The 14,004-nt window shown below is 44.2% G+C and overlaps 1 protein-coding gene across 2 annotated transcripts in view; it reads right to left on the minus strand.

Annotated features, from left to right (window-relative positions):
* The window catches only part of PDZD2 (PDZ domain containing 2), a 416,595-nt gene that overhangs the window by 180,085 nt on the left and 222,506 nt on the right, over positions 1-14,004 (minus strand). For both annotated transcript variants that reach the window (XM_040337921.1, XM_040337929.1), the window contains exon 5: positions 8,973-9,131. In XM_040337921.1, coding sequence (XP_040193855.1) covers positions 8,973-9,131 — 159 coding nt within the window. The remainder of the gene's footprint in view (positions 1-8,972; positions 9,132-14,004) is intronic.

The following is a 14,004-nucleotide window of genomic DNA, read 5'->3' on the forward strand; positions in this document are numbered from 1 at the left end:
GGTACGATGTACCCCATACTCATTCACTTAGGGTGGGGGGGCCGGTATCTGGGGGCCCCCTTATTAAAGGGGGCTCCCAGATTCCGATAAGCCTCCCGCCCGCATACCCCGACAACCAACGGCCAGGGTTGTCGGGAAGGGGCCCTGTCCTCATCAACATGGGGACAGGGTGCTCTGAGGTGGGGGGGCCGCAGTGCGCCCCCCTGCCCCAGAGCACCCAACCCCCCCATGTTGAGGGCATGCAGCCTGGTACGGCTCAGGAGGGGGGGGGGGGGCGCTCGCTCGTCCCCACTCCCTTCCTGGCTGGCCGGGTAGCGTGCTTTGGATACGGGTCTGGTATGGATTGTAGGGGGACCCCCTACGCCGTTTTTTCGGCGTAGGGGGGCTCTCCTTACAACCCATAACAGACCTAAGGGCCCGGTATGCTCCTGAGGGGGGACCCATGCCGGATTTTTATTTAAAATCCGGCGGGGACTTCCCCCTCAGGATTCATAACAAACGCCGCACACGTGTAGAATTGGCGGGAATCCAAGTCGGATCTCCCGTCGCTTCTATGACGCGCTTGCTGGGATGTGCTGTCACTATTCCAGTGAGTGTGAGATGTCGGCGCGATCTCGGCACCCTGTCGCCGAGTATCAGCGCGACGCTGTCGTGCTAAAAGCACAATATCACAAACACCTACTGTATATATATATATATATACACATACATACATACATACATACATACATACATACACATATATACACACACACATTTTTTTTTTGCCTTTCATTTCTATTTTACCTGAATGGGTTATTTTACAGGGGTGAGGGTTTACATATACTTTAATGAATGCGGGCAATTGAAACGCAGCATATGATAAAATAAACACACAAGCAGAAATTACACTCGGTGAAAACCACATGTCAAAACAATCAGTGTATCCAGAGATGTAGAATTACAAACACAGAATGACATATCCTTTGGCAAGCAAAACTAGAAGCATATATAATTTCAACTGTATATGTATCTGTTTGCTTGAAGTTCCTATTTAAATATTGTAATTCCTCCCGCATGGAAAACAAGAAAAACTGTCTGCCATTCATTCAGATGTGAAAAGCACATGGCCCACTTACCCCCACCAAAACAACTGCTACTCTACGGCAGTAAGAGGACATTTAAAAATAAAGTAGTGTCATTGGTCACAGCATTTTGTTTCAACTGCCATAAACACCTGATCATTTTTCTTTTCCTTACCCATCAGATGATATTTAACTTGGAACTATGGCCACCCATTAAAAAATATATGCAGCAGCACTTAATTATAAGTACATCTGCACTTACAGTTATCTCTTAGGCTGCTCTCACACTGGGGCATGGGCAGCATTGCCGCTATTTTTAGCGGCACTTTATCGTCGTTCGTGCGGAGGAATATGGCGGCTAGCAGAGGCGCTTGTAACCCCTGCTAGCGGTCGAAAAAAAGGTTTAAACCACCCGCAAAACACCGCTGCAGCAGCGCTTTGCCGGCGGTTCAGCCACGCTGCCTATTCATTTCACTGCTCCAAAGATGCTGCTTTTTTTTTTTTTTTTTTTTAACGTCCTGACAGCGCATCGCCTCAGTGAGTGGGCTGCGTTCAGAATGCAGGGTTCGAGAGCGGGCTGCGCTCAGAATGCAGGGTTCAAGAGCGGGCTGCGCTCAGAATGCAGGGTTCGAGAGCGGGCTGCGCTCAGAATGCAGGGTTCGAGAGCGGGCTGCGCTCAGAATGCAGGGTTCGAGAGTAGGCTGGTCATTGGGAGCAGGGCACTACACTATATTACTAAAAGTATTTGGATGCCTGCCTTTACACACACAAATTTTAATGGCATCCCAGTCGTAGTCCGTAGGGTTCAATATTGAGTTGGCCCACCCTTTCCAGCTATAACCGCTTCAATTCTTCTGGGAAGGCTGTCCACAAAGTTTAGAAGTGTGTCTATGGGAATGTTTGACCATTCTTCAAGAAGCACATTTGTGAGGTCAGGCACTGATGTGGACGAGAAGGCCTGGCTAAGTGTCTTCGCTCCAATTCATCCCAAGGGTATTCTATCGTGTTGAGATCTGAACTCCACCCCAGGGGAGGCCAGTCAAGTTCCTCCGCTCCAAACTCGCTCATCCATCTTTATGGACCTTGCTACGTGCACTGGTCCATATCACTTGGTGGAGGGAAGATTATTGTGTGGAGTAGTTGTTGTTCAGGTGTTGTTCTTAGCCCCTTAGTTCCAGTGAAGGGAACTTGTTAAGCCATCAGCATACCAAGACATTCGGGACAATTTCATACTCCCAACTCTGTGGGAACAGTTTGGGGACGGCCCCTTCCTATTCCAACATGACTGCGCACCAGAGCACAAAGCAAGGTCCATAAAAACATGGATGAGCGATCCATTAAAGTTGTGTGCGTATATATTAGAAAACTGTATATGGTGAGGGGATGAAGCCAAGCGCTAAAAAATAGTTATACTAGCCATATTGATAAATTGTTCAAACGCATTTTTAAAAAACAAACACGTGAGAATTTTGATCGATCATACGTTCAATGGACATAACTTAATCAGGTTTTATTATTTGTTTTGTCACATACGCCTAGTGCAAACTATTCGGGCAAAAAACACATCAACCTTTCAATTTATCGTCTGTTCGGCAGAAGTTTTCCAAACTTTTCCTTTGATGGTTTTGGCTCACAAACATCACAACCGATTTTTGACTTGTGCTGGACGATACATGAACAAACTGTCTAAATGACACATTTTCTAAAGATTTTTCACCTAGTGTATTGACACCATAAGGCTTCATCCACATGGCCAATAAGTGCCGGTTCACACAGGGGTAAAGCGAGACTTCAGCGCGGCTTGCAAAACGACTTCTATATAGAAAGTAGTACAGGAACATTTTTCTAAGTCGGAGAACGCTCCTATGGAGCGTGACTTGTCAGGGGGCCAAGTCGTCTGACAGGTCGCCCCTGTGTGAAGCGGTACTTAGGGTCACATAATCGCCAAGAATCGGCATAAATCTGCGTGGGGGATCACAGGTGTATGCAATCAGCTGCAGCCAGAAAACCTGTACAAATCAGGCCGAAAGGCACCACCGATATATATAACTGCACAGTAAGCGGTCACATGCAATTAGGGAAGGATGAGCAGTCGCAGACAGCCAATTCTCTGTGGTATACGGCCTTAATCAGCCATGTGAATGAGGCCTTAGGGTTTTTTAAACACTTTAGGACAGATATTGGGATAATTAGCAGGGTTGGGTACTTTTTCAAATTCTATAATCTCATAATCATAATTTTTAGAGAGAGAAAATCAAAGTAAATCGATGGACTGTTACAAGAAGCTGGGGAAATTTCATGGAACAGATTCGGCACAAGAGCCAGGCAGACAAAGGTTGCCTAAGCCGGCTAAACACTAATGTGGTTAGAAACAAGATGTCAAAAGAGTAATCAAACGTGAAAAAATCCCATTCCGACAAACGGAGAACATTACTGCTGTAACATGTCTCTATTGGAGCTGCTGGTAATGGCCCATTGTTACAGCTAGAGGGGATTTTTGCAGGAATGTCAAGTTTTGGCAGTTACCGCATTCACACTGTGCTGTGACCTGAAACAGCAGACTAGAAGATAGATTTCAGATCGAGGATAAAAGTGGAACGCCATTAGTCATAAAACAAACAAGGGATTAATGTACTTTTGTGGGCAAGGTATTCTATAAATGGTTTATTATAGAAACTCTAAGTAGCAAACCCAACAATGTTTATATTTAAGAGTTCCTGGTTTTGGTTTAAAGTGACTCCATTAATAACATAAAAAAAAATAAAAAAATCCCCATGCAAAAGAAAATGTTAAAAAATTTGCCAATCCTGTGGTTTGATTTTTGATCTCTTGCACACAAGCCAAAAGAAAAATATTCAAGAACTGTCACAGTTACGGGATGGTTGAAGGCTTGTGGTCCCGAAGGTGTGCTGTGGTTCCACCCATTGGGCTTGGTCCTGTAGTGACGTAGCATCCAGCAGGTGGAAACGCAGCAAGCACTTGACATTTCCAGGTGCTGAAGATTCTTTGGGCCATCATAGCTCTTCAAGAAAGAGAAAATAGGGATCACACCCACACGGCTGTCAAGTATTATTCATTTTCTTTTGTTGGGTGCTCTTTGGTGGCAACAAAGTCACTTTTTGAAAGAACCATAAATAGATTTAGAACCGATTGCACAGGGGAAAGGTTACTTCCAAAGCTACTACCTGGGACCCATACACCCATCCTTGAAAATGCCTGCAACTGTGTACAATAGTTTTCCGAAAACTTTTTCTTGTCACCAACTAAAGTGAGGTAATGCTGAAGTTCAGGCAACAAGTTAATTACCCTGTTGAAATACATAGATCTGAACTGTCTTCGCTGCCAAAGGTTTTGTAATTCTGTTTAAGAACCTCTGTCAGGGAGCACAGCTAGATCCTTGACCTTTTTGCAGACCACACTGGCCAATACAGCCTGACCTAGTACTGATCCAGCCTATAACTGGACAATTAAGGAGCATCAGTACCTAGATGGGGTCATCATTTTACTTCCACTCATTGGTGCCAATCGTCAGTATTATTACTGCCAGCCAGTAAAAAAGAAGGCACTTTTCTCCTGCCAGGAAATGCCAGTGACAGGAAAAGGTTGGCAGTAAAAAAATATGGCGTTTGGCTTGGAGCTGCGCATGCACAATTCCAGTCTGGAGCTGGCCGAGACCATCTGAGTGGCTGCTACAGTGTGTTCGGGTGGTGTCAGTGGAGGGGGCGGGTCTGGCGGAGGTGGTGCCTGAGCATGACGTGTGATGTCGTGGTGCAAGGGAGCCGAGAGGATCGGCCGGAGCCGCATGTGTAGGTCTGCAGGATGAGAGCAAGGCAAGCCAGGAGCGGGACTGACAGTGCTGTTTGGACTGGAGGGGACTGAAGAGACCATCTGGTGTCGAGAAAGACTGTCACTGTGACTCAGGAGGGGGCGTGTTGTGTCGGTGATGTCATTCTATGTACTGCTGCACACTGCTGTCCATGTGTACCAGTCCATTCTAATGTCTTGCCCAGGGTCACCATCAGGGGGGTACAGGCAGTACACCTGTAAGGGGCCCGGATGGCATCCCCTTTTGTTTTTACATTTTTTTTTGTTCATCAGCACCCAAAGCCTCCCCAACCTGCTTCTCAATTGCTTACTATATCAAAAATAAAATAAGAAAAATGTTTTTTGCTTTATTATCTACCTTAAATCATATTGCGAATTGCATATTATACTTGTTTGTAGCCTAAATACTAAAATGTTAATATGTAGAAGTTGAAAGAATTGACAGCCGCACCTCCAAAAAATGGAGCCATGACTAAGCACTGTTCGCAGTGTGAAACGCGTAGGCTGTATTCCACCCTTTGCTGTTATTTGTAGTGCATTTACCACCTATTTTTTAAATAAAGACAACCTAAGGTTTTTTTTGGAGGTGCGGCTGTCCATCCTTTCAACTTCTACATTTTGCCTCATGCATTGCCGGCACTCCTGGCCTCCTGAACAGCTACTGATTGTCCAGCAGACCCACCTTGAGCTGTAATTTCTCTTTCACTAAAATGTTAATATTATAACCTGTAATTTTGTAACTTTTGGAAATGCCAGTAAAAACTTGGCTGTGCCAGTAAATGTTGGGTGTCGTGTCAGTTAATTTCAATCTGGTAGGTTGGCACTGCTTCCACGCGTCTTGTCAGGAAGCTTCCAGCATTAAATAAACAGAACTGTACAATGCAGAAGAGCATGGTTGGCTTACAGTTACGATCCTTATTTAACCACTTGAGACCCGCGCTATTGACAAAAGACGTCAACAGCGCGGTTCTCAGGTGCCAAGTGGACGTCTTTGGACGTCATTTGAAAGCAGTACCCGGGGGCGCGCGGCGGGTAACCACTGTGCCGCCGCATCGCTGGGGACCCGATGCGTGTACCTGGCGGCCGCGATGTCCGCCGGGTACACGCGATCGTCGGTGACACAGCCGGTAACAGCAGGGACGTGGAGCTCTGTGTGTAAACACAGAGCTCCACGTGCTGTTAGAGGAGAGGAGACCGATCTGTGTCTCTTGTACATAGAGACACAGCATCGGTCACCTCCCCCAGTCCCCCCCTCCCCCCACACAGTTAGAACACACCCAGGCTACACATTTAACCCCTTCCTCACCCCCTAGTGTTAACCCCTTCCCTGCCAGTCACATTTATACAGTAATTAGTGCATTTTTATAGCACTGTTCGCTGTATAAATGTGAATGGTCCCAAAATTGTGTCAAAAGTGTCCGATACGTCCGTCACAATATCGCAGTCCCAATAAAAATCGCAGATCGCCGCCATTACTAGTAAAAAAAAAAAAATCGTAATTCTGTTCCCCATTTTGTAGGCGCTATAACTTTTGCGCTTATTGCGATTTTTTTTTTTTTTACAAAAATACGTCGAAAAATACGTATCGGCCTTAACTGAGAAAAAAAATATTAAAAAAAAAAAAAAAAAGATATTTATTATAGCAACAAGTAAAAAAAATATATATTTTTTTTAAATTGTCGCTCTTTTTTTGTTTATAGCGCAAAAAATAAAAACCGCAGAGGTGATCAAATACCACCAAAAGAAAGCTCTATTTGTGGGGAAAAAAAGACGTCCATTTTGTTTGGGAGCCACGTCGCACAACCGCGCAAATGTCAGTTAAAGCGACGCAGTGCCGGAAGCTGAAATTTTGCCTGGGAACGAAGGGGGTTTATGTGCCCAGTAAGCAAGTGGTTAAAGACACAGTCTTTAAAAAGGACTGCTTTAGGTATAAAGTGTTGCCAATTAGCAGTGCCTGCATATACTTCCCTTGGCAGCCTCCAGACCAGCCTGCCATAGCCAAATGCCAGGCTACTGGAGTAGCCAAATCTACAGCATTGCTTTATAGTTATGAAGTTTTGAAGGTTCCTGACAAAGTTTAGAGTGCCTTGATTTTAGCCAAGTTGTTTTCATTGTGTTTTTTATTGTGCTTTTGTTTCTGTTCGTTTTTTGCTATACAATTGAGCCTGGCTATGCCCAATAGGCTCTGCTATGTACTATGGTAAATGTGGGGATGGGTGCGCTAATAAATACTCTATACATCTGCTATGTACTGTTAACTTCAAAACTTGCAATAAAAATAAATAAATGTAAAAGGTTATGTTTAGACTAGAGAGCATTTTTGGTGCATTGCCTGCTCTGTGTATAAAAAGATACTTTTCGTCAGAGCAGTGTCACATTACTCCAGGGGTAACAAGTTCCTGGTATAACCAGTAGCTGGGGCAGCACAGTAGCTAAGTGGTTAGCACTTCTGCATAGCAGCACTGGTGTCGTCGGTTCAAATCCCAACCATGGAACTACCTCCACGGAGATTGCATGTATTCCCTGTGCAGGGTTTTCTCAAAATACTCTGGTTGCCTTCCACACTCCTAAGACATGCTGGTAGGTTAAGTGGCTCCTTTCTAAACTGGCCCATTATGTATATGTATGAATGTAAGTTGGCCCCTTCATCAGTAGCCAAAAACTACTTTATCATTCATATGCAGACGACACACAACTGTATTTTCGCATCTGCAACAAAAAGGATCATCATCTAAGTCTAGAGAAATGTCTCTCTGATAGAAAACTGGATGACTAAGAGTTATCTTAAACTCAATAGTTCCAAAACAGAACTTCTGCTGTTTCACGCCAGCCGAAAGAATCAACTAGCAACAACCTGGACACCCCCACCCATTCTGGGCCAAATCCATCACCCCTAGCTCCAAAGTCAAAAGTCTCGGGGTCATCTTCGACACCCACATGACAATGGACGCACAAATAGGGTCAGTAGTCAGCGGATCGCACCATCTGCTGCGACTACTACACAGACTGATTCCATTTATTCCTAAAGAGGACATAGCAGTCGTGGTGGGAACAATTGTAAACTCCAGATTGGACTATGCAAATGCCCTCTACCTCGGACTCCCAAAGTACCAAATCTCTCGTCTGCAAGTCGTACAAAATACGGCTGCCAGACCATGGGAATCAATCTCACCCTCGTTGAGATCCCTTCACTGGTTGCCAGTAAAAGACAGAATTGCTTTTAAAGCACTCTGTCTGACACATAAGTGCATCCATGGGAAGGCCCCGCAATATCTATGCGAAAAGATAAAAGCTCACAACTCCAATCGCATTTTGCGATCCACCAACCAAAATCTGCTCCAGATACCCAAAGCCAAATACAAGTCCAAAGGAGAAAGAAGATTTGCGCTCCAAGGTCCCAGACTATGGAATGATTTACCAACCAGCATTCGGTTGGAGGAAAACCATCTGACCTTCAGAAGAAAGATCAAAACTCATTTTTTTTGATATCAAGAGAGACAGGAACAACAAGCACCCAGATGCGATTTAGTTCGCATGTGCCGTTCGCATAAAAGTCGGACCAAAGTAGTACAGGGACTACATTGAAGTCGACGCAACTTGAATGGTTATCATGGCGAACAACTTGTCATGCAACTTTGCAGTCGCCAGACAAGTCGCACAAGTGTGAAAAGGGCCTAAGGGACCTTAGATTGTAAGCTCCTTTAGGATAGGGACTGATGTAAAGTGCTATATAAGCACCTGTAATAAATAACCAATTCACAATCATACTATATCACTGCATTATTTAGACTCAAAAAGAAATTCCAAAACAAGGTGCGTTTCTCATTAAAGACAATGGCAGAAAAAAAAAATGACACCTCCGTTTTTAAACCGGTAATCGGAACAGGATTTTCTCAGCTGCTAAGCTGACAAGTGTAATTGCTATAATAATGCTGAAAATGTTACTGTGCCTAGTAAAACATGACTTCATGTATTATTTCCTCTTCCCTGTCCTTTCCCACAAGACAGGAAGGTCTAAAACAATTTACTGAACAATGTTTATTTTGTGGAAGTGGAATTATGAGAAACTAGAGAGACACTTACAGCCAGCGACTCGGATTGACTGGTTCCTCCCTTTTCCTCTTTTCCATCGGGTTCCACATTCTCCTTATTGTCTGTGTGATTGTCCTGGGCAGAGCACGCACTGACGAGGTCCGGCAGGCTCGTGGACGGGTATTTGCAGAAATCCACCTCTGTTCCATCCTTAAAATAAAATCAACACCAATGTCATTTTTTTTGGGCAAATTTCAAATTGTTAGAAATCTTTTACTTTACAAAACAGCAATTTTGGGCAAATAAATCAGTGCACCACCATCAGGCAAACTGTATGCATACTGTATATTTAAATATGGAGTAAACTCCTATGCATAATTTGTACCTATATCTAATGCCGCTTACACACGGTCGTTTTTCGGCATGAAAAAAAACACAACGTTTTTAAAAACATCATTTAAAATCATCGTGTGTGGACTTCACATCGTTTTTCGGCTTCTGAAAAATGTTGTTTTTCGGGTTGTAAAAAATGATCGTGTGTGGGCTAAAACGACGTTTTAAACCCACGCATGCCCAGAAGCGAGTTACGAGATGGGAGCGCTCGTTCAGGTAAAACTACCATTCATAATGGAGTAAGCACATTCATCACGCTGTAACAGACAAAAAAGCGCAAATCGTCTTTTACCAACAAGGAATCAGATAAAAGCAGCCCAAAGGCGAATAGAACTTCAGAGTGCCGTCGTACGTGTTGTACGTCACTGCTCTTTGTTCATCATTTTTTTTAAAGGATGGTGTGTGGGCAACATCGTTTTTAATGATGAAGTTGGAAAAAACTTTGTTTTTTGGACATGCTGAAAAAATTACGTTTTTTATTAATGCCGAAAAACGTCCGTGTGTACGCGGCATAAGCCTACAATAAGGCTTACCTAGATGTATTGTAAATATCTCCTAAACGTGCCCCGTGTAGGAGATATTTACTGTATGTGCTGCTGGTTACATCACCGGCGCATGTGCTCTAAAGGAACGGCCGCCCGGGAAGTTCCTTCAGAGTCCTGTGCCATAAGCGGCGGCTTCCAGACCCATGTGCAGGAGTGACGTCATCGCAGCTCCAGCCACTTACACAGCTGCGAACCCGGAGGGAAGATGGGTGAAGATGGAAGTCTTGTCAGTAGTGACAGCTCACTGCTGGAAGGCTTTGTTCTTAGGCGAGTCTCACATAAGCTGCTAGTATGCTATGCATACTAGCACATTATGGATTTACCTTGCAGGTTCCAGAAAAAAAAAACACACTGTAGTTTACTACCGCTTTAAAGTGGAACTTTAGTCAGAAAATGAAGTCCTGCTAGCTCACTTCAGGCCGATCCTTTTTGCAGGTAAAGCTATGTAAAACATTCAAAATAAGTGCCTATATGGTTTAAAATCCAGTAATACACCGTCTCTCCCTTCTCTGCACATATGCAGAATTGCTCTCTATCGCTGGGCACTGTGCCAAATTTGTAGAGGCCGATCTGATGACTAAAGATTTACTGCTGTTCAGGGATTCTGGGCTTCAGCAAAATGGCAGCCTCCAGCAAGAAAAGACAGGAGCAATGCTGGAGCCGACCCGAATATAAGCCGAGGCACCTAATTTTACCACAAAAAAATGGGAAAACGTATTGACTCAAGTATAAGCCTAGGGTGTCCATCTGCATGCCTCACTTTGTCCATGTGCGTGCCTCACTGTGCCCATGCCTAGACTTATGCCTAGACTTATGTTTAACATGGGAGTATATAGAAGGGGTGCTGGCTAGGTCCCCCAGACAGCAAACTTTGCTCTAGTATATATATATATGTCAGTTAGGGACCCCTTTAGTGTAAGTTCCTTTAGGGCAGGGAATGATGTGAATGTGTAATAAATATGTAAAGTGCTGTGTAAATTGATGGCTCTATAGAAGTACCTGTAATAAATAAAAATGTTCCTGGTAGAGGTGTGCACAACGAAAAAAATTGAAATTTATATATATATTTATTTCAGATTTGTTTTGTATATCTATTGTTCCACATCGATTTGTATTTTCGGAATTATTTTGGAAGATTCCGATTCGTTTGTCATGTTTTTTCGGACGTTTCAAACATTAAGGCTCGGTTCATGCTGCTGCAACCCCAACATTGTGCAACTTTGCATTTGACTTGCTTGTGGGTTCAGTGCGACTTTGGCCAATCATAACAATACAGAGTGTGAAAACCTTCTGAAGTCGTAGCCAAAGTCATATAGAAATGATTTCCTAGCGACATTTGTGATTTTAATATTGCAAAGGGCCCAAACTATTGTATCCCGTTATCTAAATGAAACAAATCAATACAAATGAATTTGTTGTTTTCATTATAATTTATTTCAGATTGCAATTTGAAGATTCAGATACAACTGAATAATATACATTTTTAATCTGAATTTCAATTTGTATCAAAACGAATTGCACATGTCCATTTCCTGGGGCCCATGCTGCAGAATAATACTCCGTTTGTGAGTTTTCATCCCCCAAAGTTCACAAGTTTCTTCCCCTATTGACAGGTTTAATCGCCCAAAGTCTGCTAAAAAACGGAAACTTCTGGGAGTGACGATCTCCTGGGTCACCCACAGCTCTCACCAGTGCCTTCCTCTGACCTCACATCACCACTGTGTCCGAGGAACCAGTAAGGGCTGCAAGGTACCCATGCGATCAACACCTTTGGAAAGCATACTTCAGGGTAAAAAGACCAAAGTCAATGTCAAAAAACAAATGTCCCTTTAAGCGAATCTGTAGGCCCCAAATCCAATAGAGTAGGCTTCTTAAAATAGGTATACACCTCCGTAAATCTTCAAGGTGCCTTGGTATTCTGAAAACCCAAGTCCTCTATATCAGTGGTCCCCAACCTTTTTGGCACCGGGGACCGGCTGCATGGAAAAAAATTGTGCCAAGGCCCGGCGAGGGGGGGGATATACGCATATGCGGGGGGGTAAGCGATTTCTCGCGGGCAATTTATCGGGGGAATAGCTGGTGTTCTGCTGTTGGCGCTTCAATCATCACAGCACCATGGTTGGTATGGTGTCAGAATGATTGAAGCGCATTATTTCTTATAGTACATTGTAATATAAATGAAATAGTTCAACTCACCATAATGCAGAATCAGTGGGAGCCATGAGCGTGTCACTTGCCATGTTGCCTGCCACCAGATGCAGCTTGTCACTTTACACGTCGCCTGCCACCAGATGAGAAATGTCACTTGCCACGTCACCTGCCAGTGCCAAATGAGGAATGCCACGTCACCTGCCTGTGCCACCAGATGAGGAATGCCACTTGCCACGTCCACTGCCTGCCACCTGATAAGGAATGCCACTTGCCACATCACCTGCCAGTGCCACCAGATAAGGAATGCCACTTGCCAGTGCCACCAGGTGTGGATTGTCACTGCATTTGTGGCACTGGTTCAGTGGTCTTTGAGTGAGGGCGGGAGAACGGAGATGCAGGGCGGGCAGTGAGAGATGTAACCTCTCTGCTCCTCACCGCACCTCCGACATTCAACATGCTGTGAGTGAGGGCGTTGGAGCGCTGATGCTAGGCGGGCGGAGAGAGATGATGTCATCTCTCTGCTCCCCGCCGCACCTACGACATTTCGCACGCTGTAGAGGAAGAGCAGTGACGTTAGGTGGGGGCGGAGAGATGTCATCTCTGCTCGCAGCGCGCTTCTCTCATCCGCCCGCAGCCCGCCTGTCAGATCCACCGGGCTCTAACCTGCCGTCTTAAAATGTCACGCTGCCCGCTGCAGCCCGGCTGTAGAGGCGCCGCGGCCCGGTAGTGGGCCGCGGCCCGGGGGTTGACGACCACTGCTCTATATTATGTAAAAAAATCAACCACAATTTTCATGGTCAATCCCAGGGGTGGTAGCCATTCAACACTCTAATGGCCACCAAATTTGAGGGTGCCTCAATGGCCAATAGGGAAGGCACAGGGGCTGGAGGAGGCAGGCCAAGGAAAAATCTTGGAAGCATTGGTCAACATTTGTATTAAAAAGGGCCCAGATTGGAAGCTAAACTGAGGATTTCTAAAGCAGCTTACTCAATAAACCTGGGGCCAGAAAGTAAGGCAGCTCACGGGTTCACGTTAAAACACTTCAGTCTGAGTCAAATGAATCCACACCAACACATCACAGGGAAACCTAGTAGGGAGTAACTTGATTAACCCAAAAAAACTAAAATCTATATTAATGCACAGCAAAGGGAGAGGCCATTCCAACCCACACAACAATGGGTGTGATGGAGATAAAATTAATTCACCAGGTTATCCTATAATTGTACTTGTGAGAGTGAGATTTGACCTTACTGTGTCAGTTAGCCGACATCCAAATAGCTTCAATTGTTATACAGAAAATGAATTATAGAACTATTAAGTTATTACCACACCTTCTAGTTAAACCTGTCAAATAACTAATGGCAAGAATGTTGTCCCCGTCCAACACAATCTACCCATTTCCTAATTGCTCTAAATGCGATAAAGAGGAAACAAGCTATTAAAAGAAGTTGTTAAGACACCACAAATTATTTCTATCTTAATACTTGATTCTGTAAACACCAAACTGAGTGACATGTCTTAAGGACCGAAGAACACAGCCCAGCTTGCTCCAATAAGTTAAAAACAAATAAAGGAAAAAAGGTGCACATCACGACAGACTGAATAAGAATAGAAACAGTGGTCACCAAAGTAGATGGAAAAGGTGAGGTCCCTATCAGCAAGGCAGATAACCATAACAATGCAACCTAAGAGATTCAAAACATCTTAAATTCCATAAAAAAAAAACAAAGATTTTGTTTTCGATATACACTAGAAGATCAAAAATTTGGGAATACCTGTTCACCACCTTCATATGCGTTGGACACTGCATTCCAAAATCATGGTCATAAATATGGAGTTCCCTGCACACTTCTGGGCATGCTTTCACGAGATTTTGCAGTGTGTCTGCTGGAATATGTGCCCATTCATACAAGAGAGAGAGATTGTGAGGGCAGATGCTAATTTTTAACTACATCAGTCTTGCAAATGGCGTTCCAATTCATCCCGAAGGTGTT

The sequence above is a fragment of the Rana temporaria genome, chromosome 1 (assembly GCF_905171775.1).
Source record: "Rana temporaria chromosome 1, aRanTem1.1, whole genome shotgun sequence".
Classification (NCBI taxonomy): Eukaryota; Metazoa; Chordata; class Amphibia; order Anura; family Ranidae; genus Rana; species Rana temporaria.